The sequence below is a fragment of the Oncorhynchus keta genome, chromosome 4 (assembly GCF_023373465.1).
Source record: "Oncorhynchus keta strain PuntledgeMale-10-30-2019 chromosome 4, Oket_V2, whole genome shotgun sequence".
NCBI classification, from domain to species: domain Eukaryota; kingdom Metazoa; phylum Chordata; class Actinopteri; order Salmoniformes; family Salmonidae; genus Oncorhynchus; species Oncorhynchus keta.
Window position 1 is genome coordinate 47,913,965 of NC_068424.1, and position 24,814 is coordinate 47,938,778.

Below are 24,814 nucleotides of genomic sequence, written 5' to 3' on the forward strand. Positions count from 1 at the left end.
GAGTCGAAAATCCTAAACTGTCCTCTGCTCCTTTTTGGCACAGGAACGTGACAGACTGATGCTCTGCAAAAATAACCGAAGAAAAACCCTCAAACTACCACCAAAAGTAGGACTTACTGCTCCCTTTGCCCTTCTGTCTGTGTGTTTGTATACGTGGGTGTTTTGTTTTCTCGCACTAGGCGTTTCTTTGTTGTGTTCACCGTCTCTGGTCACACACTGTTGATCCTGTGGCGTTGTCACTTAGCAACTGTCTCTTCCCATGATGCCGATGCACTGGTTCTGTGTAATTGGGCTCAATGGAGAACTATGTGTGTTTTTGATTTGTCTTTGTGTAGTTTGTGTGCGTGCAACTGTGTGTTTTATAATTGGGCTCATAGGGGAACGATGACACCTGTTGTTCAGCTCAGAATGATAGGTAGATAAGGTGTTGATGAGGATGCACGATTGGCGCAATCGGGCTGGGTTCTCAAATAGAGTTTGCAGAGTCAGTGATGTATGTTAAGCGAGAAGGTGATGGAAGATTCAACACACTCCCTGCATCTATAACTGGAGCTAGCTATTGGGACTCTCACTCTGAAACGGATAACGGCGACGGGAACGCTCCACTCTCAAACTGGGACGGTCGAGACTATTAACCTCAAACGTCAATTAGGACTCTCAAACTGGGAATGGAACAGAACACACTTATGGAAAGAGTTTGACTGGAATGGAAAAGTATTCCACTGCTACCTCGCAGGCCTGGGGACGATCTTAAAGATCATCCAGTTTTTGACATTTTCCCTTTGGGAGGAGTGAATGCTAGTTAACACTCCTCTCTCGCTCCGTCTTTGTCCGCGGAGTGCGCGACTGAGACACGGTTGTGCGTCAGAGCTCAGTGCTCGAGGACTGGCACGTACATTGTAGATTGCCTTGGAAGGTACTAGATTTTGTCGTGGGGGGGGGGGTTCTAGTATAACAAAAGTATGTATGAGTACTTCCAGCTCATCCTCTACTTCTCCTTCTTTATCGGCCTGTGTGCTATGGTCTGTCTCTACTTCTCTGGTTGTCAGGAGATGACCTACAAACACGATGGTAAGGACTTTATTGTAGTATAGTAACCATTTTGAGTTGACTGAGTGGATTGGACCTGAACATAATGACAAAGATACGGTGGTTTTAGAGAATGTTGTTGAGAGTCTATAACATCAATGGGAAGGATGAGATTAGCCTTTCTTTTTGGAGAATATTGTGAGGAGAGTTTTGGTTTCTAAATCTGATGGTAAGGAATATGGAAGTGATTGTTCCGAGGTTTTTTTTGCTACCGATCTTCACAACCTACTCCACACTTTGAAAGTGAAAGAAAAATATTAGAACAAATGTGTTTCCAAATGTAATAGAAAAAAATCTGAGTTAATAGTTGGTGGAAGCACCTTTGCCAGCTGTGAATAATTTTCAATACGATTCTACCAACTTTGCACAACTCTTAGGGAAACATACTGTATATCCATTGTTTCTGACAAAATTGCTCAAGTTCAATACATTTGGTTGGGAATCATTGATGGACAGCAATATTTAAACCTCGTCTCTGATTTTTCCAGCAGATCTAAGTCCAGACTGAGATTGGACCAACACCTCTTGAAAAGCCATTCTGGTGTGTCTTTGGCATTAAAATATGTGTGATTTTATAGCTGAAACATGTAATTATCTCAGGGTTAGGTTTTCAAAGTTCTACAATGGGTTTTCCTCATTCTTTTTATCTGAGCTTTGCTCCTTTCATATTTATTTTGATCCTGATAAATTCCTCAGGCCCTGCCGGCGACAAGCATACATGATGCTGCCACCACAATTACAAGACAATTACAGAGGGTTTCACTCTGTTGTGCTATATTGGATTTGAATACCTAATCCTGGGATATAGTTTTTATAGTTTTTAAGGTGAACAATTACACAAAAGTTATTGCCAATGACATAGCTTTCCATGAGGTGTTGAGTGTTCCTGAGTGGTCCAGTCTCAGTCCTGACTTACATTTGCTTGAAAGTCAGAGACAAGCTTTGAATATTGCTGTCCGTCAATGATTCCCAACCAAAATTTCCTGAGCCTGAGCATTTTTGACAAAAACAATTGATATACTGTATGTTGCCCTCAGAGTTGTGCAAGGCTGGTAGGATATTATTCAAAAATGATTCACAGCTGTAATGGTTCTTCCACCAAGTATTCATTCTTGTATTGATTGCATTTCTTCCCACTCATCTCCATTTTGTATTAATAAAACAAAATGTCTAACTTTAAAGTATGGAGTATGTTGTGTAGATCTGTAGGAAAATGTCATCCTTTTTAGATTTAATTTTAAGCCAACCGCATCTGATTGAGGGATGGGTAGACTTTCAGTAGGCACTATGTGAGTGTTCTATATAAGAATGGGTGTGTGTTTTTTTGTGAGTGTGCAAGTCAATATGTTACAGATCCTCTTGCCCCCCTTCTCTCTCTCTCTCTCTCTCTCTCTCTCTCTCTCTCCAGAGGCATGTTGTGGAGACGTATTTTGGATTTGACGAGGAATCTGTGGACTCTGAAACGTCCTCTCTGACCTCTTACATCACTGACCTCACGGACCGTACCCCCGCTACACCCGAGGAGGACCTGGAAGACGTAAGTGTGTGTCTGTGGCCTTTACTCAATTGGATTTGCTCAACTCCTGCATCCTCTCTCCTCCGTCCTTTCTGGGATCCTTTTGAAATGAAATAACTCTCCTTCTCCAATCGTGCGTCATCAGGCAAATCATTTTTACAGGGTGGAATCCCAAAATACATTTCTAAAGTGATGAATAAATGTAGCTGGTTGTGCAAGACATTTTGTAGATAAAAAAGGATAAGTAGCACATCGTTTTTAAATGTTTGCATGCTTTACTCATTCATGAAAGCAATAGCTGATTTTAAAGGGGGTGTGGCAGATTTCAAAACTCGGGAAGGATACACTCGTGCTTCCTCACGTAAAGGAGGCTATTGAGGAGGTGAGGATAAAGGAGCTGTAAGTGGGTAAACGCTTGCCCAAATGTAATGGTGTTCAGGTGTGTGTTTGACCCTGTCTCTGTTCCTCCAGGGTGTATCTCGTGAAGAGGCAGAACTGAGGTTCAGACAGCTGACCAGAGAGTACCAAGCTCTCCAGCGGGCCTACGCCCTCCTGCAGGAACAGGCTGGGGGGTCGCACGATGCTGAGAGAGAAGCCAGGGTTAGTAGCTTTAACCTTTGACTCCTACCCCTTTATGACCCCTAACACCTTCCCCTAAAATCTATCCATAAACTCCTGATGTGACCATCACTGTCTCAAAACACGAGTACAATATTTAATATGCTTTGTTCTTGAAGGGCTGCAGGATGTACAGGCTTTTGTTCCAGCCCAGCACTAACTCTATTCAACTAATTTGACTCTGGCCTCTGTTCCTGTTCCCGCAGAACCGTGAGCAGTTGCAGGCGGATCTAATAGGCTGCAAGGCAAAGATTGGCGACCTGGAGAAGGCATTAGCCGAGAGGGGGCAGGTAAAGGAGAAAAGGGGCGGGGAGAAGACTGGGAGGTCACTTGGCTGCTCCGCTCTCATTGACCCTGCTGCTTGTCTGTCTGGGGGCTTTGCTTTTGGCCTGGTGCTACGCCGACCGGATCTGCTGCAGAATCCTGTGATGTCGCTCTGATGTCACAACTCTGCCCTATTTGCATGCTCCAACCATTGTTGACACTGGAAATGAGCCAATCGGCATTAGATCTACTCATGATCAAATTGATGGAATGTTACGTCACGCCAAACAAATCCACCAATCGTACCAAATTATACCATTTACAGACATGACTATGACACACAAGGTAGATTAATAAAAAATAAAAAATCATCACGTTATGTGGAAATCATCTTACTACATTCCTCTAAAGATATGTCAATTTGATTATTTCCATGTTTTAACTAATCACATTTGTAAAATCACCGAGTGAAATATATGTAGTGAAGACTATCTGGATTTGGGGGGGGGTCAAAACCAATGGATAGCGAATGCAGATCGCATAAGTATTCAATCTGATTGTCGAATGATTTCATTCGATTGAACAGATCTAAGACCGGGCAGCGTTTCACAGAGGTCAGAACTCCTAGCTACCTCCTGTCATTCTCTATTACCTGTTGCATGCGTCACATTGGTTGACTGCGTGTGACCGTTTTGTGCCACTGTGGCCTTGTTACACTGCTCACACATCTGAGGGGGGTTCCTCTGATCTGCATGTTGGTCACTGTAATAATGGTGGTGTCCTTCCTCTCTGTTTTCATGTTTTGTTCAATAAAGCCATGCTACACCACTTTCCTCTGTTTGTCTTATGCTGTTCACGGTTTGAAATCCTTATTTCACTTATTTTGGGCTTGTGAGTCTTTGTTGTAAAGCAGCTCAGGTAGGGGCTGGATCTGTTAGGGTTTTGGTGCTTTATGCATGTTCAGTATCCCTTCTGGGTGGCATGGTTCTCTTTTTCTCCCCTGTGATTCTGTGTTGTGATGCTTTTGTTTTCTTCTGAGACGTGTGTGACTGTGTATGATTCTCCAGGACTCTAAGTGGGTGGAGGAGAAGCAGTACCTCATCAGGGCCAATCAGGAACTCCACGACAAGGTAAGACGCCTCCTACTTCCTCTGTCACTCAACACTGTCCTGTGAGCCATCTGGAAGGAAAGAACACGAGGATGTGGCACATTTTTAGTGTAATGTGTGTGTGTGTGTGTGCGTGTGTGTGTGTGTGTGTTTGTAGATGTGTGTGTTACAGCAGGCTGAGTCGAAGCTGCAGGCAGAGGTGCAGGACTCGAGGGACCAGAATGAGCTGCTGGAATTCAGAGTGCTTGAGCTGGAAGTAAGAGAGTGTACGACCATCAAACTGTCCCCAGGAGGTGACACTGGCCTGCACACCCGACGCAGGACCTACATACAGTGACCAGAATACACACACACACACACACACACACACACACACACACTACTGTGCTTCGACCCATTGTATGTACCCTGTATTTCCACATTTTGTTTTCTAACTGCCTTACCATCCCCACTGAACTGGAAACTTGTATTTTTGAAGTTGAAAGATGTACAAGAATGTTGTCTTAAGTGAGATGAATATAAATTTGTATGGAATAAAATGTATTTAAGTTCACCATCCACCCCATCTTTGTTCATTTGTCTCCCCTCCCTGCATGTAGTTCTTAAGTTTTATTTACTTTCATAAACAAATGTACGTTTATTTCAGTTTTATACATGACTCTCAAACCATTAGTCGCGCATGTCCTGGATTTAAAAAAAAAATGTTCTCAACAGAAGATTTGACTGCATAGCTTTCCACCTTTTCAGGTTTCACTTGTTTCAATCACACTGCCTCCAACAACTGATATAGGATCAGTGTCTTTTGTTACGTCATCATAGAATATATACTCTATCACTTCAAGATGAGATCAAATCAACTCATAATACACAGACTCCTAAGGAAGGGTGGACCCATAACGGACCCAAAGATCTTCAGTCACTTACACACTCGTACATTTGAATATGTTTTAAAAACCCCATTTGCTTTGGTTTGAGTTGCCTTTAAAAACATGCTTCTCCACCCACCTTATTTGGACAGATTCTGAGCATGCTATCCTCATCATGTAAGTACTGTACATCATTCAGTTCAGTTCCCAACCATGATCCATTCACTTAACACTCACCAACCTACCCAATCAGAATGTTCGTTGGATTGTGCTGTCTCTTTAGGGGGCTGACTTTAGTGGCACACGGATGGGGAGGATTGTGTGTGTGTACAAGGGTGGGGTTAACTGTCTGTGTTGTCCAATAGGAGAGGGAACGCAGGTCTCCTGCCATGGGCTTCCACATGACCACCTTCCCAGAGAACTCCGACAGCGCTCTGCAGATATTCTGTCATCAGGAGGGCATCAAGGTATCTCTCTCTCTCTGTCTCGCTCTTCCCCTCTCTCTCTCTCCTTATATGAACTGGATGTGTGAACCCTCTTTAGGATGTGGTTATTCCAGATCTGATGAAGAAGCTGGATATCCTGGGAGATAATGGGGTGAGTTCACATTAGTCTCCACTCGTCCTAATGCTCTTAGTAAAACTCACACGGCTAATTTTACTTCTCAATTAAAACCTTAAATACTTTCATTCCCCCCCCCATCCTCTATCCCTTTCTTTTCTCCTCTTCCTCGCCAGAACTTGCGTAATGAGGAGCAGGTTGTCGTCATTCAGGCGAGGACGGTTCTCTCAATGTGTGAGAAGGTCAGTCTCTCTCCTCCTCATCGCCACTCAGCCTGCCTTTACTGACACCTACTGGTCATATTTATTATCTACTGTGGAATTCATTCTCTCTCTCTCTCTCTCTCTCTCTCTCTCCATAGTGGTTAAAGCAGATAGACAGCACAGAGGCAGCCCTGACCCAGAAGATGATTGACCTGGAGAATGAGAAGGTGAGAGGAAAAAGACAAACTGAACACGCATCAGTGGTTCTTCTACAACTTCCACATACGCTACACGACACCGTTGTCTTGATGTCAAATCCTATCGTGTGATGTCAAATCCTGGGATGTCATATCCTCTGTGCTGTGGCTGTTCCAGGACCTGTTCAGTAAGCAGAAGGGCTTCCTGGAGGAGGAGCTGGACTACAGGAAGCAGGCCCTGGATCAGGCCTACATGGTACGACACAGCAGCACGATGGGACAGGAGGGTTTACTCTACAGCTGTCTCCTGCTTGTAGGAACATGGGTGCTTGTCCTCTGTAGCTCAGTTGGTAGAACATGGTGCCTTTAATGTTACGATAGTGGGTTTGATTCCTGGGACCGCCCGTACGTAAAAATGTATCCACACATGACTAAGTCGCTTTAGATAAAAGCATCTGCTGGATGGCATTTATTGTTCTAATATTATAAAAACCCAATGGTCATTTATATTATCGAGCACCAGTTCTAATCAAGATCACATTTAGTTTCGTAAAGTGCGAGCATGTTGTAGGCCTTCATCTAGACACGCTGTCAGCCCTATAGCTGATGTAAACCCATCAAACATCACGAACCCAGAGACCAAACCCTGTTTGAGTTTGTGTTGTCGGGATACTGCATCTTTTACCTCAATGAATCCCTGTTTGCACTGGGTACTAAAGGACAGAAAGAGACATGCCCTACTGAGTGGGGAAGTATGGCTGAGCGTTCACTGTTCAGACATATCCCTAGTACTTTAAGAGTCAATGCCTGAGGGAAATGTGTGATTCTAATGAGAAGGTGTTTTGGAGGGAACAAACGTAGGCTATAGATGTGTGAATGCCTGAGTAAGGAGTAAAGGCATATAAACAGCCCATATGTTTTATGTTCTTCAAATCCCTAACTGGATTCAAGACTCACTGCCACCATATAGTGGGGCAAAAAAAGTATTTAGTCAGTCACCAATTGTGCAAGTTCTCCCACTTAAAAAGAGGCCTGTAATTTTCATCATAGGTACACTTCAACTATGACAGACAAAATGAGGGGGAAAAATCCAGAAAATCACATTGTAGGATTTTTTATGAATTTATTTGAAAATTATGGTGGAAAATAAGTATTTGGTCACCTACAAACAAGCAAGATTTCTGGCTCTCGCAGACCTGTAACTTCTTCTTTCCATACTTGTTATCAGTATAAAGGACACCTGTCCACAACTTCAAACAGTCACACTCCAAACTCCACTATGGCCAAGACCAACGAGCTATCAAAGGACACCAGAAACCTAATTGTAGACCTGCACCAGGCTGGTTTGAAGAAATCAACTGTGGGAGCAATTATTAGGAAATGGAAGACATACAAGACCACTGATAATCTCCCTCGATCTGTGGCTCCATGCAACATCTCACTCCGTGGGGTCAAAATAATCACAAGAACGGTGTGCAAAAATCCCAGAACCACACGGGGGGACCTAGTGAATGACTTGCAGAGAGCTGGGACCAAAGTAACAAAGCCTACCATCAGTAACACACTACACCGCCAGGGACTCAAATCCTGCAGTGCCAGATGTGTCCCCCTGCTTAAGCCAGTACATGTCCAGGCACGTCTGAATTTTGCTAGAGAGCATTTGGATGATCTAGAAGAAGATTGGGAGAATGTCATATGGTCAGATGAAACCAAAATAGAAATGTTTTGGAAAAACTCAACTCGTTGTATTTGGAGGACAAAGAATGCTGAGTTGCATCCAAAGAACACCATACCTACTGTGAAGCATGGGGGTGGAAACATCATGCTTTGGGGCTGTTTTTCTGCAAAGGGACCAGGATGACTGATCCGAGTAAAGGAAAGAATGAATGGAGCCATGTATCGTGAGATTTTGAGTGAAAACCTCCCATCAGCAAGGGCATTGAAGATGAAACGTGGCTGGGTCTTTCAGCATGACAATGATCCCAAACACACCGCCCGGGCAACGAAGGAGTGGCTTCGTAAGAAGCATTTCAAGGTCCTGGAGTGGCCTAGCCAGTCTCCAGATCTCAACCCCATAGACAATCTTTGGAGGGAGTTGAAAGTCCATGTTGCCCAGCAACAGCCCCAAAACATCACTGCTCGAGAGGAGATCTGCATGGAGGAATGGGTCAAAATACCAGCAACAGTGTGTGAAAACCTTGTGAAGACTTACAGAAAATGTTTGACCACTGTCATTGCCAACAAAGGGTATATAACAAAGTATTGAGAAACTTTTGACTAAATACTTATTTTCCACCATAATTTGCAAATAAATAAATTAAAAATCCTACAATGTGATTTTCTGGATTTTTTTTCTCATTTTCTCTGTCATAGTTTAAGTGTACCTATGATGAAAATTACAGGCCTCATCTTTTTAAGTAGGAGAACTTGCACAATTGGTGGCTGACTAAATACTTTTTGCCCCACTGTAAGTCAAATCAAATTGTATTGGTCACATACACATGATTCGCGGATTTTAATGCGAGTGTAGCAAAATGCTTGTGGTTCTAGTTCCGACAATGCTCCCTCTGCTGTTTCCTGAAGTCCACGATCATCTCCTTTGTTTTGTTGATGTTGAGTGAGAGGTTATTTTCCTGGCACCACACTCCAAGGGCCCTCACCTCCTCCCTGTAGACCGTCTCGTCGTTGTTGGTAATCAAGCCCAAAACTGTAGTCTTGAAACTTGATGATTTAGTTGGAACCGTGCTTGGCCACGCAGTCATGGGTGAACAAGGAGTACAGGAGAGGGCTGAGAACGCACCCTTGTAGGGCCCGAGTGTTGAGGATCAGCGGGGTGGATATGTTTCCTGCCTTCACTACCTGGGGGGGTTGTCAGAAAGCCCAGGACCCAGTTGTACAGGGTGGGGTCGAGACCCTGGGTCTCGAGCTTTATGACGAGTTTAGAGGGTACCATGGTATTAAATACTGAGCTGTTGTCAATGAACAGCATTCTTACACAGGTATTCCTCTTGTCTAGATGGGATAGGGCAGTGTGCAGTGTGATGGCGATTGCATCGTCAGTGGACCTATTGGGGTGGTAAGCAAATTGAACTGGGTCTAGGGTATCAGGTAGGGTGGAGGTGATATGCTCCTTGACTAGTCTCTCAAAGCACTTCATGATGACAGAAGTGAGTGCAAAGGGACGATAGTCATTTAGTTCAGGTACCTGAGCTTTCTTGCGAACAGGAACAGTGGTGTCCATCTTGAAGCATGTGGGGACAACCGACTGGGATAGGGAGCGATTGAATATGTCCGTAAACACACCAGCCAGCTGGTCTGCGCATACTCTGAGGACGCGGCTTGGGATGCCGTCTGGGCCAGCAGCCTTGCGAGTGTTAACACTTATAAAGTTAGGCAACAGTAAGAGTATGTAGCATTCACTCCCATTTATACATTTTATTCAGTGTTTTATTTGGTGTGTATTTGTGTTTTTAGTTCCACTTTATATTGTGTCAGTAGAAGCATGTATTTACATGGTAACTACACTGGCGTAATAAGACAAAGTTGTAAGTACTATGTAACAAAGTGTACTTAGCACCTACACTTTAGTTACTATGCAATTGCCATGAACAACACATCATTATAGCAACACTAGATATAAAGTGGAACAGTGTTTTCCCATCTATGCCATGATCACAGTGGCATGCCTGTGTGTGTGTGTGGCTGTATGACAGAGGATCGCGGAGCTGGAGGCTACGCTGTATAACGCTCTGCAGCAGGAGCCCGGGGGGCGTGCGGTGGCAGAGTCTCTGTCCGACAGGCAGAGGGAGGAGCTGGGGCTAGCCGTGGACAAACTGCGGAGGCAGATACTCAGGCAGAGCCGCCAGTATGACAGTCAGATCTTACAGGAGCGCATGGAGCTCCTACAGCAGGCCCAGCAGGTAAGGAAAGGCCTTAACCTGCAGCCGCCACAGAGAAAAGATGCAGTATCCCTCCCTCCCTCTACATGTATGAGTGTTGGTGTATTTGTATAAAGATGCAGTATCACTCCTGCTTTTGTGTGTGTGTGTGAGTGGTTATGTTTTGTGTATCCCTCCAAATGTCAGCATTTCACAGAAGCCCTATCCAGAATTCTAATCGTCTTCATACGTCTCACCTCGCAACTAAAAATCTTACACTCAACGTAACACGTTTTATATTAACCTTTTTTGTTATTATTTGAAATGCAACCTTTATTTAACTAGGCAAGTCAGTATACAATGACGGACTACCCGGGAACAGTGGGTTTAACTGCCTTGTTCAGGGGCAGAACGAAGGACTTTTACCTTGTCAGCTCGGGGATTCGATCTAGCAACCTTTCGGGTTACTGGCCCAACGCTCTAACCACTAGGCTACCTGCCACCCTAATCTTAACCTTATGCTATCCCATTGCTTCAGAAACGAACCGTCGTCTTTCTAATCTATAACACCATAACGGTTTACTAAAAACATCCATTCTAAAAAAGAACATTCTCTGTAACTGACCTGCAGTTGAGCGATTCTTCCCAGTCAGTGGTCTCCTCCACCAGCTGTTCTGGTTGCAATTTTAGGATCTCACAGTAATCACAACCCTTAAAACGGCTCTTTTCCAGGCCCCGCCTCCTCTCTGGCTGACTCAGCTGTCTTGTGGTTTTTGACCTAAGCAGCTTTTAGCATTCAGGTCAGCCATGCAAATCTGATCAGTGTGCTTCCAGTGGTTCATAACTCTATCAGGAGCATAGAAATGGTATTAAATGACTCTTCGTATTCCTAATTCTATGATCAGGAGTGAAGGCTCTTGGATTCCACACGGAGTGTTTTCGTCTCAAATGCCAGTTCTTTCTCATCAGCCTGTAGTGTTTTTAAAGGGGCAATCTACAGTTGCTACAAACATTTTTAGACTTTTAGTCCCTGTAATCATAGCTCTGTCCACGAGTTTGAGAGTGGTACATTTCTCCAGCACAATCCCTCCTCTGTTATTGTTCGAACTGCAGATTCCCCCCTTTTGAAGGACAGGGAAGTTGTAGAGGGAAGCAGGGCCAGTGTAGCCAATACCAAAGGTTGTAGGTTTTTACCTCGAATCTTCTTTCAGTCAACAAATCAGATCCTGGTCTTACAGGACAAAGTTCCACTCGCTCGTTGTCACGGCAGTGGGATTTTATGACTCTGCAACAGCTGCCATGGTAACATGGTAGGAGCACAGGTTTTTGGGAATATGTGGAAACAGACTCTGTTTAGCAACCATAACCATTTTCATTTTCGACTTCAACTGTGAAGACAATGACAGATCGTAAGGCCACACATTATCCATGTGAACTATCGTATGCTGCCTGTCATAAGTATGACGTTGACCTCCTGAACTCTCGTTTCTGTGTTTGCGTTGCAGAGAATAAGGCAGTTGGAAGACATGATTGAGATGCAAAAGAGACAAGTAAAGGAAATAGAAGAAAAGGTATACATGTCATGTAGAGTTTCTACGTTTCATAGTGATGAATGTGGTGGAGCATGAAGACCGACTTTTTTAAATGTATTTTTATTATTCAAGACAGTAACACTTGTCTTCTTTTCTCTCCTTTTATCACTATTTTCAATTCTTCTTTTCTTTTTTTTTTAGTTTTTGTTCCTCTTTTTGTTTTTCTCTCTAGCTTTTATTCTTTGGCCTTAATGACACTGACATGGACCGACAACAGGTAAATGATACACACCTACACAACCGTCATAATACTGTGTAATAACATGTATGATTTTGAGGGCCATTTGTCTGTTTTCACAGGTGCTAAGGCGCTCAGGTGGAGAGTGAGGAAGAGAAACACAACATATTTGTTTTTTTGTCATGCATTTATAGATGGTTCACAAACCTTATATGGCCTTTTTGATACACGTGCACTTTTGTGGAAGACACTTACCTGGAATGCAAAACAAAACCATGACTTTGAAAAGTGAACAAATATCAGAGACATGTAAAAGAGGTATATCAGAGATTTTCTTTTTATAACGGAAATGTCCCCTACCATTTTTGGAAGTGGAACATTTAGCCAAACTCTAACGTGAGTTTTAAAAAGCAAAAACATTGTAACTGGAACTCTGAAGCAGGTCAATAAAGGAACAGAGGAACTGAGATGGAGACAGTGCCTCAGATGGATTTAGAGCCAGACAACGAAAGAGTGCAATCGTAGTGGAGGAAGGAGAAAGAGTTGATTTAAAAAAGCAGGACGATATCCAAACAGACATTCCCAGAAAGCTCAGTGCAGGAGGGTCTCCATGGAAACAGCTGGCGAAACGGCTGTCATGGCCAAAGTTCAATGAGCAAGAAGTGAAAGCTCTGTACTCCGGAGTCGAGCGACACCAGAGGACGACGGGGACAGAATGTGTCACCGGTCTGTGAAACACAAAGAATCCTCGATAGGTAAGTGACTTTATAAACTCAGCAAAAAAAGAAACCTCCTCTCACTGTCAACTGCGTTTAATTTCAGCAAACTTAACATGTGTAAATACACTGCTCAAAAAAATAAAGGGAACACTAAAATAACACATCCTAGATTTGAATGAATGAATTATTCTTATTAGATACTTTTTTCTTTACATAGTTGAATGTGCTGACAACAAAATCACACAAAAATTATCAATGGAAATCAAATTTATCAACCCATGGAGGTCTGGATTTGGAGTCACTCAAAATTTAAGTGGAAAACCTGTCACGCTTTAAACTTCTTCACAACAGAATCTCGGACCTGCCTGGTGTGTTCCTTGTTCTTCATGATGCTCTCTGCGCTTTTAACGGACCTCTGAGACTGTCACAGTGCAGGTGCATTTATACGGAGACTTGATTACACACAGGTGGATTGTATTTATCATCATTAGTCATTTAGGTCAACATTGGATCATTCAGAGATCCTCACTGAACTTCTGGAGAGAGTTTGCTGCACTGAAAGTAAAGGGGCTGAATAATTTTGCACGCCCAATTTTTCAGTTTTTGATTTGTTAAAAAAGTTTGAAATATCCAATAAATGTCGTTCCACTTCATGATTGTGTCCCACTTGTTGTTGATTCTTCACAAAAAAAGCCACACTACAGGCTGATCCAACTTTGATGTAATGTCCTTAAAACAAGTCAAAATGAGGCTCAGTAGTGTGTGTGGCCTCCACGTGCCTGTATGACCTCCCTACAACGCCTGGGCATGCTCCTGTTGAGGTGGAGGATGGTCTCCCGAGGGACCTCCTCCCAGACCTGGACTAAAGCATTGGTGGATGGAGGATGAGCCTACAGGAAGGGTACCACATGAGGGAGGAGGATGTCTTCCCTGTAACGCACAGCGTTGAGATTACCTGCAATGACAACGATGATGCTGTGACACACCACCCCAGACCATGACAGACCATACACATCTAAATCGATCCCACTCCAGAGTACAGGCCTCGGTGTAACGCTCATTTCTTCGACGATAAACGCAAATCCGACCATCACCCCTGGTGAGACAGAACCGCAACTTATCAGTGAAGAGCACTTTTTGTCAGTCCTGTCTGGTCCAGCGACGGTGGGTTTGTGCACGCCGGTGATGTCTGGTGAGGACCTGCGTTACAACAGGCCTACAAGCCCTCAGTCCAGCCTCTCTCAGCCTTTTGGGGACAGTCTGAGCACTGATGGAGGGATTGTGCGTTCGTGGTGTAACTCAGGCAGGTGTTGTTGCCATCCTGTACCTGTCCCGCAGGTGTGATGTTCTGATGTACCGATCCGGTGTTGATACACCTGGTCTGCCACTGTGAGGACGATCAGCTGTCCATCCTGTCTCTCTGTAGCGCTGTCTTAGGCGTCACACAGTACGGACATTGCAATTTATTGCTCTGGCCACATCTGCAGTCCTCGTGCCTCCTTGCAGCATGCCTAAGGGACGTTCACGCAGATGAGCAGGGACCCTGGGAATCTTTCTTTTGGTGTTTTTCAGAGTCAATAGAAAGGCCTCTTTAGTGTCCTAAGTTTTCATTACTGTGACCTTAATTGCCTACCGTCTGTAAGCTGTTAGTAAGCATGGGAAACAGTGTTTAAACCCTTTACAATAAAGATCTGTGTAGTTATTTGGATTTTTATTAATTATCTTTGAAAGACCAGGCCCTGAAAAAGAGACGTTTTCATTTTTTACTGAGTTTATTATTACATGACTGTATTTGTCTAACTTCAGTTACCCTGACAAAACAAACCCAACACAAATACTTCCTTCTCCAGCTGTGTTGTGCAGTTGGCACCCCAGACCTCCAGGTTTTGACCCATAGAGTGAACCTTCTAGAGCACAGCCTGAGAGACAATGTCAGCTCCTTTACTGAGTCTGAGAGCTTGCTGCACAACAGGTGAGGAGCAGGTGACAGAGACACGGGGATCTCACATCACACAGCTACAACATATGGCCACAACCATATCACATTGCACACACTGTCGTGCTAACATGCAGTTTATCACACGGAATGCTGACACAGTAAGACTGTTTCTTGCCTTTTAGCATGGTATCACTTTTTGTGGGGTTTATTTCTAACATTGCCGTCAGTAAGGTATGTGTGCACACTTCTACTTTCTCTTGGACAGATGACTAGCAAAAATAATTTGACAGTAGGAGGTCTCATCTCTGTTTAATGCTAATGTTATGCTATGCTAATCGTGCGATGCGATGCTAATCGTGCGATGCGATGCTAATCGTGCGATGCTAATTGTGCGATGCGATGCTAATCGTGTGATGGTATGACAATGTCATGTGATGTAATGAGTCATGTTGTCATCCTGTGCTGGATCAGAGCCTTCTACAGAAGGTGGAGGACCTCAGCACACTCAGTCCTCCACTGTCCCAGCATGCAGCGACTGGACGAGCGGCTCCACGTACTCAGGGAGGAGGTGCGCGTCATGGTGAGTAGAGACTGTACTGAGCTTTATATTAGCTTCAATGAGACTTACAGAGTGAGAAGTACTCAAATATACATGTCCTGTAAGCTGTACTGTAAATTGTAGTATACGCCTGTATTTATTGTGTAAGTGTATTGTGAGTGTGGTTTAAATCTAGCATTTCTCAGGTGTAGTGCTATTGTGACTGTAGTCTCCCTCTCTTTTGCATTATATGAGATGTGCATGACATTACTCAGATGTGAGGAGTAACTGTGTCATAGTTCTATCATGACCGGTCCTTCCCAGTACCAGGAGAAGGAGCATAGGAATTGTGTGTGTGGAGGGAGAGGCTACAGTGCTGCCAGGCCCAGCTCCGGGCTAAAGAGGAGGAGATGGGTTGCCAGTCTCAGTACTTTGAGCACTTTAAGAGCCAGCTGCAGCTCAAGTTCGGCCTGGCCAGAGATGAGGAGCAGGGCCTGCAGACCAGAGTCCACCAGCTGTAGAGACATGTTCTGGAGATGTCTGTATCTTCATCCACCAACATAGCCACTGTCAACGCAGCTAGCTTCAACTACCCTGTCATGGTGCCAACGGTACACAGAGTCCCAAAGACTGGCCCACCCAAGGGCGAAAAGAGAGGAGGAGGATGGGGAGCGTGAGGAGGAAAATACACAGTGGAGACGCTACGGACAGCACCTCCAGCAGAATCAGGGAGAGGATGAAATAGAAATAGAGGAAGAAAGAGAGGGGGAGAGAGAGCGTGAGGACAGACGGAGCGGCTTCTTCCTCAGCCTCCAGGAGGACCACAGCTGTTGGAGAAGGAGGAGCAGGGGCTGGAGGAGCGGAGGGGGCTGTTGGAACAGCTGCAGGATGCGCAGCAGAATGGCCACTTCCTGTCGTGTAAGGTGGAGGAAATGAGGACGGTGGTCCACAGGCTCAAGCTGAATGAGAGCTCCATGACGGTGGAGGAACTGCAAGAGGAGAACCAGAGACAGTAAGAGGCTCAGCCACACCCTGAGACAGATCAACCACAGCCCGGGCTCTACTGACCCCCGTCTCTACCCCCAGCCCGAGCTCTGGTGCCAGCCCAGGGACTCCAGCCCCAGCCTGGCTACCGCCCTGCCAAACACCCCTGCCCTGGCTCAACCAGTCCCCTGCCACGTGGACAACACTGACCCAGTGAGTGATGACATTGAAGCTAATGTGGAGTTGACTCTTAATCAGTAGTAGATCTTAAGTCTAAATTGTTGAAGAGTTCGGCCTCAAGAATGTAAATGAGTACAATTACAAGCAAATTGTACAATGGATTATAATGTGGGATTGTCATGGGTTTAGCTGCACAGTGGAATGTTGATCTGATTAACTACAGAGGAACTAAAGAGTGTGGCTGGCTTGTGTGTTTGAGACTGGGAGCCTGGGGGACTGGTGTCTTGGTCCTGGGGGCTTCCCCTCTCTCAACCTGAGAGAGGAGACTGAAGCACTGAGAGAGGCTGACTGGAGCATGGGGGCGACGTGGACTCACTCCGGGACCACAGGGACCAGCTGGAGAGCATGCTCTGACACACACAGGACCAGCTGCACAGGGTGACCGAGGAGAAGGCCTGACTGAAATGTAAACTCAGGGAGCAGGGAGAAACGGGGGGCCTGTGAGGCGGAACGGGGGTGCCAGCTAGGAGGGAAAAGCATGACAGGAAATGCCCAGGAAAACAGGGTGCCAATTCATAACCTAATTCCCCAGGTTAGCAGAAAGCGTACCACAACTCCAACCCAGAATAATACTACCCTAGTCTTAGCCGATAATGACCGAACCCTGTATGCCTTAGCCCTGGATGACCTAGCTCTAACTTTGAACCAGGAGAACCAAGGCATAGGGCAGGCGTATCAAGGAGCCCCTGCCCCACATAGAGAGCCGGGATAGTAAGGATAGTGAGAGGAAGCTAGAGAGGGAGAGCTGGAGCAGGAGAACCAGGAGCAGGGAGGTCTTATAACCGAGCTAACCAGGAAGACCGAGGATGACCTCAACACTATCATGGAGCTGCAGCAGAGACTGACTGAGAGCGGTCAGCTTGGTCTACAACAGGGTGACCATGGTTTGAGTCAGAGTGTGGTCAAAAGGGTGAGCATGCGGACGGGTCAGTGTTCGCTCAACAGGGTCAACCCTCGGTAGGGTTTGTGACCAGTCTACAAGGTGATCACACGCCAGGGTCGGTGAATAGTGGTGAACTACAGGTTGACCACACGACCGAGTCAGTTAGGGATCAATAGGACAGCCATTTGACCACAGAGTTAGTGTCCATGCTGAGAGAGGAGAGGGGCGAGCGAATTGGGTCTCAGTGATCTCAAAGGGGAAAGGGAACAGGTTTCCCCTCTCACTCAGGTGTCAGACAGGGAAACACCGGCTAACGCGCTCCGTGTGGGTTCTGGAAGAAGAACGCGACCGGGTCAATCAGGAACTCTGCGGTTTAAAAGAAGAGCAAGTACAGTTTACAAGGTCTGAAAGATAAGAGACAAGGTGGTATGGTCAATGTGTGGTTTAAAAGAGGAGAGTGACCAGCTAGTTCCGTCAAGGTCTGGACCAGGAGGAGAAAGACCAGCTAGTTCAGTCAATGTCTGTTTTCTACAAGGAGAGACCAGCTAGTTCCGTCCAATGTCTGGTTTCTACAAGGAGAGAGACCTTCTAGTTCAATCCAATGTCTGGTTTCCAGGAGGAGAGAGACGAGCTCTCGCAGTCTCTCTTCAGTCAAGAAGATGAGAGACCAACCTAACGAGTCACTCCACAATCTAGAAGAGGAGCGAGACCAGTTGATGCAATCCATGTGGGGTTTAAAGGGACAGAGAGACTAGCTAACACAGACACTCAGCCTTCTGGAGCAGGAGAGAGACAAACTGCCTTCAAACAGAAGACAGAGACCCGGTCAACCAGTTTAAAGAAGAGCGAGAGCAGTTGGTTCAGTCAATGGCTGTTCTGTGCGAACAGAGAGAGCATCTCACAGCCGAGAGAGAGACCAGTTGCAGATGGACATTGCTCCTTTACGGAATCAGCTACTGTCACAGGGGCGGAGTCACGACCAGCGGGTACTCTGAGAACCACGTTGGCGTGGCAACACACATAGAGGGTGTGGCTACAGAGAGCGGGGTCGCTGCGCCAAAATACGGATGATGACGTCGTTCAGAGAAGTCTGGCCACGGTCTACTCCTACAAGACCATCCGCCTGGGGCAGTCTGCACAGGTATGAGCGAATCTTTGTACTTGTGTGAGTTGTGTGGCTATGTATGTTGGCACTGATGAGTTTCTGTCAGTAGTAATTGTAGTAGTAGCATGGCTAACTTGTCCCTGTATCCAGGGAACACTTGGAAGAGGTGACAGGTGGAGCAGAATGAACTGATGGATGAGATCTAGTCGTTGGGGGCAGAACACAGAAGGTCACGAGACGAACTGGAGAAGAACCAATCGGAGGTGAGCTCTGTTTACTTCCTGTGTCCTCTTGGCCGGTCAGAACAGAATCTGTGTGTGCCGGCTCAGAGGTGGCACCGTGAGCTGAGTGTGTCTGAGGTCAGGCGAGAGGAGGCTGAGAGGAGGTCAGCACACACAGCCAACGAAGTGAAGAGGAGGTGGAGGAGACGAAGAGGGAGAACCTCACACTGAGAGCAGAAGTACGAATAGAGAAAGTATCCTTCTCTCACTAACCTGTGTCTTTTGTTAGGTGAGGGAGGTGAAGAGGAGACCTGAAGGTCTGGAGAGTTACTAATTTAGGTAGAAGTCATCCTTTTGTACAGATCTAGGATCAGCTTAATACCTTCCCCGAATTCCAAGCCTTACCAATACAAAACTGACCAATGTCAAGGAGAAACTTCATTCTAATCTGATCAGACCACAGCTCCCTGGTTAGAGCGCTTGTGACGTTTGTTCAAAGACACGAGGAAAAGTTTTTTATTAGAAGAGAGCTTTTATTACAATCTCTAAAGAGCTGTATTTGTGGTCAGTGCATATCTTTTTTATTGTAATGTGAGCTGTATTTGTGGTGAGTGTATATATTTTTGATGGTAATGTGTTTGTTATTTCCAGTCAGTGTATTTTGTCTAATGGCCGTTTGTCTCCTCCTCTCCATTACAATGTTCTTCTGAGAAAGAAGAACCAGAGAGGGTGAATGGAGAATTGTGGGTGTCTGTTGGTTGTTTAGAGCTAATAGAGGATTTATTGTTGGATTTGTTTTGACTGACAGCTGTTGTCCAATGACAGGCCAAGTTGTCATGATTTGGTTTTGATTGACTGATGTTCTGTTCAATGACAAGCAAAGGTTTCATGATTTTACATTTAATATTTTTATTCACAAAGTCCCAATGTAGTCTCCTTACAGATATGTCACCCCCCTTTTTCCCCTTTTCTCCCTAGGATCTCCCTTCCAAGACCAGACACCAGGTTTACTCCAGTCCCCCACCAGGTCAGGGAAACTATCCAGGTTACCCCAAACCTTGCTGCCCTCAACCGACCCAAGCATACCCCCATAACAGCTACCACTTCTACTACTACTACTACTGCCCCCGCTCGGACTGTTAAAGCACGAAGTACCACTACCTCGTTGAAAACTGTCCCTCCAACAATTACCCTTAAAACTACAGCCCTCACTAAAGCTGCCCCCTCCACCTCTGCTCTGCCCCCCACTGAGAGGACATGACTGCCTGATGAGGACCATTGTGTCAAGAAGCTCCTCTCCAACTGTCAACCTGAACAAGCTAAAGCAAACAAACCCAGAGCTGAGCCGGGTAGAGTAGCCCAGACAACATACACTGTTTACTGTACACTTGATGGAAAACATGGGCGTCTGATTGTTTTTTGTCCCGCCCCTTTAGAACCTCCAGCTGAGGTGGGCTCTGTTGAGGTCATCGGGATGGTGGGACAGAGCAGCCTCATGATTGGCTGGATGAGCTGGGCTGCAGCAACGGAACCTTTATGTATGGTTACTGCCTCTCACCTGGGATACAGTAGAATGTAAATAAATGGGTTTTGGTGTTGTCCATTCTGTACAGTCCAATGTCTCCGTATGCTGTGCTCATCTCGCGCTCTCTCTTTCTGTCTTTCTCTCTCTTTGTCTTTCTCTCACCCTCTCTTCCTCCCCATTTTTCTCTCCCTCGCTATATATATATAGCGAGGAACTCCCTCCCTATATATATATATATATATATAGACTATATACACTGGACTCCGCCCACACACCGAAACAGTGGCTCCACCCAACCAGTGAGTTCTACAGACATGCATGTGTACTTAATGTTTTGTACACTCAGTTTACCACCCTGGTGAGAGCAGAGGTAGGACTAGCTGGCCAATCAGAGGCTAGAAGCAGTGCATGCACAAGGGTGAGGGTGCATGGCTATCACCCTATTGGCCAGGGCCGCAGCCTGGTGACCTCTCACATGAGTGGGGAGAAAAGGTGAGAATGGGTTAGAACGGGTGAGACCAAGCAACAGGTAATCAAGTTGCAATGTCTGTGACGTCTAGGAGGAGTAATTCTGTACAGCAACACTACCCTGACCCAACCATTTCATCTTTCAATGTTTTACTGCAGATTTTCAGCCGCACTGTCCAGTTGAAACCTTTCTCACCAGATTCAGAAGCTCAAACGGTAATGGTGTGTGCCTTTTTCAGTTACTGTGTTTCATTGAAATTTGCATGACGAAATAATGAAATGTGATGCATTTGTGATTTTCTATATTAACAGTCACCTCTTTTAAGCTTCTGTATTAATGTGTGTGTGTGTGTGTGTGTGTGTGTGTGTGTGTGTGTGTTTGAGTTTGCTTGCTTGTGACCTGTGTGTTCTCTCTGTGTATGCATATGTGCATGATTGGCATGCAGCTACAGTCCTCTGGTGGACAGCCCTAACCTCCACCCTAGAAGAGCTGGCCCAGAGAGAGGGAGATACTGTCACGTTGCTAGGCAACCCCCGCAACGACGGCTTCTGTGAGGCCGAGGTGAGCCAATCCCAGCCAGCCGTCATTTACCAATGAACATGCAGCAATCAGCTTGTAGCTTGCACCTTTTTTTATACCAGACCAGCAGTTGTTTTGGGTGTACAGTCGTGGCCAAAAGTTTTGAGAATGACACAAATATTAATTTCCACAAAGTTTGCTGCTTCAGTGTCTTTAGATATTTTTGTCAGATGTTACTATGGAATACTGAAGTATAATTACAAGCATTTCGTAAGTGTCAAAGGCTTTTATTGACAATTACATGAAGCTGAATCAACGAGTCAATATTTGCAGTGTTGACCCTTCTTTTTCAAGACCTCTGCAATCCGTCCTGGCTTGAAGTTTGTCCGAATTTGTGGGTTTTTGTTTGTCCACCCACCTCTTGAGGATTGACCACAAGTTCTCAATGGGATTAAGGTCTGGGGAGTTTCCTGGCCATGGACCCAAAATATCAATGTTTTGTTCCCCGAGCCACTTAGTTATCACTTTTGCCTTATGGCAAGGTGCTCCATCATACTGGAAAAGGTATTGTTCGTCACCAAACTGTTTCTGGATGGTTGGGAGAAGTTGCTCTCAGAGGATGTGTTGGTACCATTCTTTATTCATGGCTGTGTTCTTAGGCAAAATTGTGAGTGAGCCCACTCCCTTGACTGAGAAGCAACCCCACACATGAATGTTCTCAGGATGCTTTACTGTTGGCATGACATAGGACTGATGGTAGCGCTCACCTTGTCTTCTCCGGACAAGCTTTTTTTCCGGATGCCCCAAACAATTGGAAAGGGGTTTCATCAGAGAAAATGACTTTACCCCAGTCTTCAGCAGTCCAATCCCTGTACCTTTTGCAGAATATCAGTCTGTCCCTGATGTTTTTCCTGGAGAGAAGTGGCTTCTTTGCTGTTCTTCTTGACACCAGTCCATCCTCAAAGTCTTCGCTTCACTGTGCTTGCAGATGCACTCACACCTGCTTGTTGCCATTCCTGAGCAAGCTCTTCACTGGTGGTGCCCCGATCTCGCAACTGAATCAACTTTAGGAGATGGTCCTGGCACTTGCTGGACTTTCTTGGGTGCCCTGAAGCCTTCTTCAGAACAATTGAACCGTTCTCCTTGAAGTTCTTGATGATCCGATAATGGTTGATTTAGGTGCAATCTTACTGGCAGCAACATCCTTGCCTGTGAAGCCCTTTTTGTGCAAAGCAATGATGATGGCATCTGTTTCCTTGCAGGTAACTATGTTTGACAGAGGAAGAACGATGATTCCAAGCACCACCCTCCTTTTGAAGCTTCCAGTCTGTTATTCAAACTCAATCAGCATGACAGAGTGATCTCCAGCCTTGTCCTCATCAACACTCACACCTGTGTTAACGAGAGAATCACTGACATGATGTCAGCTGGTCCTTTTGGGGCAGGGCTGAAATGCAGTGGAAATGGTTTTTGAGGATTCAGTTCATTTGCAATGCAAAGAGGGACTTTGCAATTAATTGCAATTCATCTGATCACTCTTCAAAACATTCTGGAGTATATGCAAATTGCCATCATACAAACTGAGGCAGCAGACTTTGTGAAAATTACTATTTGTGTCAGTCTCAAAACCTTTGGACACGACTGTAGATACTTTGAGTGGATCTGTGTCCCATGTATCTAAATGAGACTACAACAGTGTGTTTCAAGTGAGGGCAGGTGTACCGTAGATAACGTACTGAGTGACTGTGTGTTTCAGGTGAATGGCAGACTAGGTCTGGCTCCTGTTGCCTTCCTAGAGGAAGTTCTTGATCCAGACAGACATGTAAGCCCCGAAGCAACAGATGATAGACCACTGTGACTGCCAATCAGAGAGAGCGCAAGATGATAGGCCACTGTGACTGCCAATCAGAGAGAGGACAAGATGATGAGCCACTGTGACTGCCAATCAAATGATGCTTCCCTACAGAGAGATTATAGTGGCCAACATTAATGACGTCATCAAACGCTGCCTGCCCGTGACAAAAACATTCATAAGTGCTCACAGCCTAAAGTAATCTGAAATGGAAAGCTACACTAAAGCAGTAGCTGAAATGGAAAGCTACACTAAAGCAGTAGCTGAAATGGAAAGCTACACTAAAGCAGTAGCTGAAATGGAAAGCTACACTAAAGCAGTAGCTGAAATGGAAAGCTACACTAAAGCAGTAGCTGAAATGGAAAGCTACACTAAAGCAGTAGCTGAAATGGAAAGCTACACTAAAGCAGTAGCTGAAATGGAAAGCTACACTAAAGCAGTAGCTGAAATGTGGGTGTGTTTGTGTGTATGGCCCAGTTTGACATTGTGCTTCTCTAAGCGGATGCTTTTAACCTGCATCCTGCTCATTGAGATCGTGTCGAAACACCTCTGTTCTTCAAAATCCCCCGCTTTTCTGTGTCTAATCTCTCGTGGACAGACACACTTAACTGGTATCCTAGTGCCTGTCAGCAGGCTGTGGGATGCGACGACTAATGAGGAACTTTGATTCCGGTGCACAGATTTTTCGTCGCTGATTATTTTGGACAAATCACGATTTTACCGCCTTCCATTTTTGGAAGAGGACGGGATATTTGGACCATGGACTTGCCTGTAAATTGCAACTGGAGAGGAGTTAACGGCCTGCGGCCCCTCCGCGTTCTAGTGTTTTTCTAACACATCTGCCCCCAGAACATAATCAAGCGTCTGACACAATTACACAAGATTTTAGTTTTGGGTTTCCGAGATTATTCTGTATGTGACAAGTGTCAAAAACAAAGGTGGGCCTGAATGATGTGACAACCTGTCTGTCTTGACAGCCTGTCTAACAATCTGTCCGAAAGCCTCTCTAACATGTTGGTGATATCAAGTGATAATGTTTTACGTGATGGTAAAACAAAGTCGTTTTCACAAGGCCGTTTTACTTGATCTTTAGACATCGAGCCAAATATGAAAACAAAGCTCCATCCCAAAGACTTTGATATTTCTGTTCCTCGTCGTGACGTTTACAGAAAACGTTTTTTGTTTTTTTTGTCGATCCAAGTCAAATCATGAAGTCAATTGTCTGAGCTGTTCTTCCACTGTAGAATCGACCCAATCTATGAAGTCATGCCATTCAGATTGATGGACGTTTGTGACTGATATATTTTGTAGAGATGATTAAATAACCTGAGGTATGCAAAGGCTGAGTACTTTTATGTGTGGCTTTCATCTCCTCATTCTCTGTCTACAGGTCTAACTGACGTGTAGCTCTTACATTCTGACCTGATTCTCTAAAGGCTTCTCAAATGAAATGTAGATAATACACACATTCTGTTTACTGGATACTTGTCTTTAACTGATTATGATGTATGATTGAGGGAATGGCCATGCTGCCACAAATATATTTTATATATCATTCTGTGTTAGATGTAAATTTGATTTCCTAATGATTCCTTAGGCTGTATAAAGAGCATAAATGTTGATAGGACACATCACATACGATGGTATGTAATTGTGTCTCGAGGATTACACTGTCATATGCAACCTTGGTTTTACCACTAGGTGGCAGTCATCGCAACGCCTGTCAGCCTGTTACTCTCAATAGACAAA

General features: G+C 45.1%; 1 protein-coding gene across 2 annotated transcripts in view; it reads left to right on the forward strand.

Annotated features, from left to right (window-relative positions):
- Positions 1 to 24,411, forward strand: part of LOC118376381 (janus kinase and microtubule-interacting protein 1-like) — a 51,904-nt gene extending 27,493 nt beyond the window's left edge. Inside the window, exons 9-31 of one of the 2 annotated variants that reach the window (XM_052508013.1) lie at positions 44 to 106; positions 2,498 to 2,626; positions 3,077 to 3,205; positions 3,430 to 3,513; positions 4,555 to 4,617; positions 4,754 to 4,852; positions 5,828 to 5,929; positions 6,006 to 6,059; positions 6,200 to 6,265; positions 6,385 to 6,453; positions 6,602 to 6,679; positions 10,137 to 10,343; positions 11,807 to 11,872; positions 12,035 to 12,110; positions 12,194 to 12,826; positions 15,201 to 18,515; positions 18,630 to 18,742; positions 19,679 to 20,049; positions 20,137 to 20,238; positions 20,433 to 20,524; positions 20,853 to 20,915; positions 21,140 to 21,255; positions 22,970 to 24,411. In XM_052508013.1, the coding sequence (XP_052363973.1) occupies positions 44 to 106; positions 2,498 to 2,626; positions 3,077 to 3,205; positions 3,430 to 3,513; positions 4,555 to 4,617; positions 4,754 to 4,852; positions 5,828 to 5,929; positions 6,006 to 6,059; positions 6,200 to 6,265; positions 6,385 to 6,453; positions 6,602 to 6,679; positions 10,137 to 10,343; positions 11,807 to 11,872; positions 12,035 to 12,085 (1,260 nt within the window). In that variant the 3' untranslated portion in view covers positions 12,086 to 12,110; positions 12,194 to 12,826; positions 15,201 to 18,515; ... (5 more) ...; positions 21,140 to 21,255; positions 22,970 to 24,411. Of the gene's footprint in view, positions 1 to 43; positions 107 to 2,497; positions 2,627 to 3,076; positions 3,206 to 3,429; positions 3,514 to 4,554; positions 4,618 to 4,753; positions 5,157 to 5,827; positions 5,930 to 6,005; positions 6,060 to 6,199; positions 6,266 to 6,384; positions 6,454 to 6,601; positions 6,680 to 10,136; positions 10,344 to 11,806; positions 11,873 to 12,034; positions 12,111 to 12,193; positions 12,827 to 15,200; positions 18,516 to 18,629; positions 18,743 to 19,678; positions 20,050 to 20,136; positions 20,239 to 20,432; positions 20,525 to 20,852; positions 20,916 to 21,139; positions 21,256 to 22,969 lie in introns of those variants that run through there. The other variant, XM_052508012.1, reaches the window with a different exon arrangement.
- Positions 24,412 to 24,814: the final 403 nt, after the last annotated feature.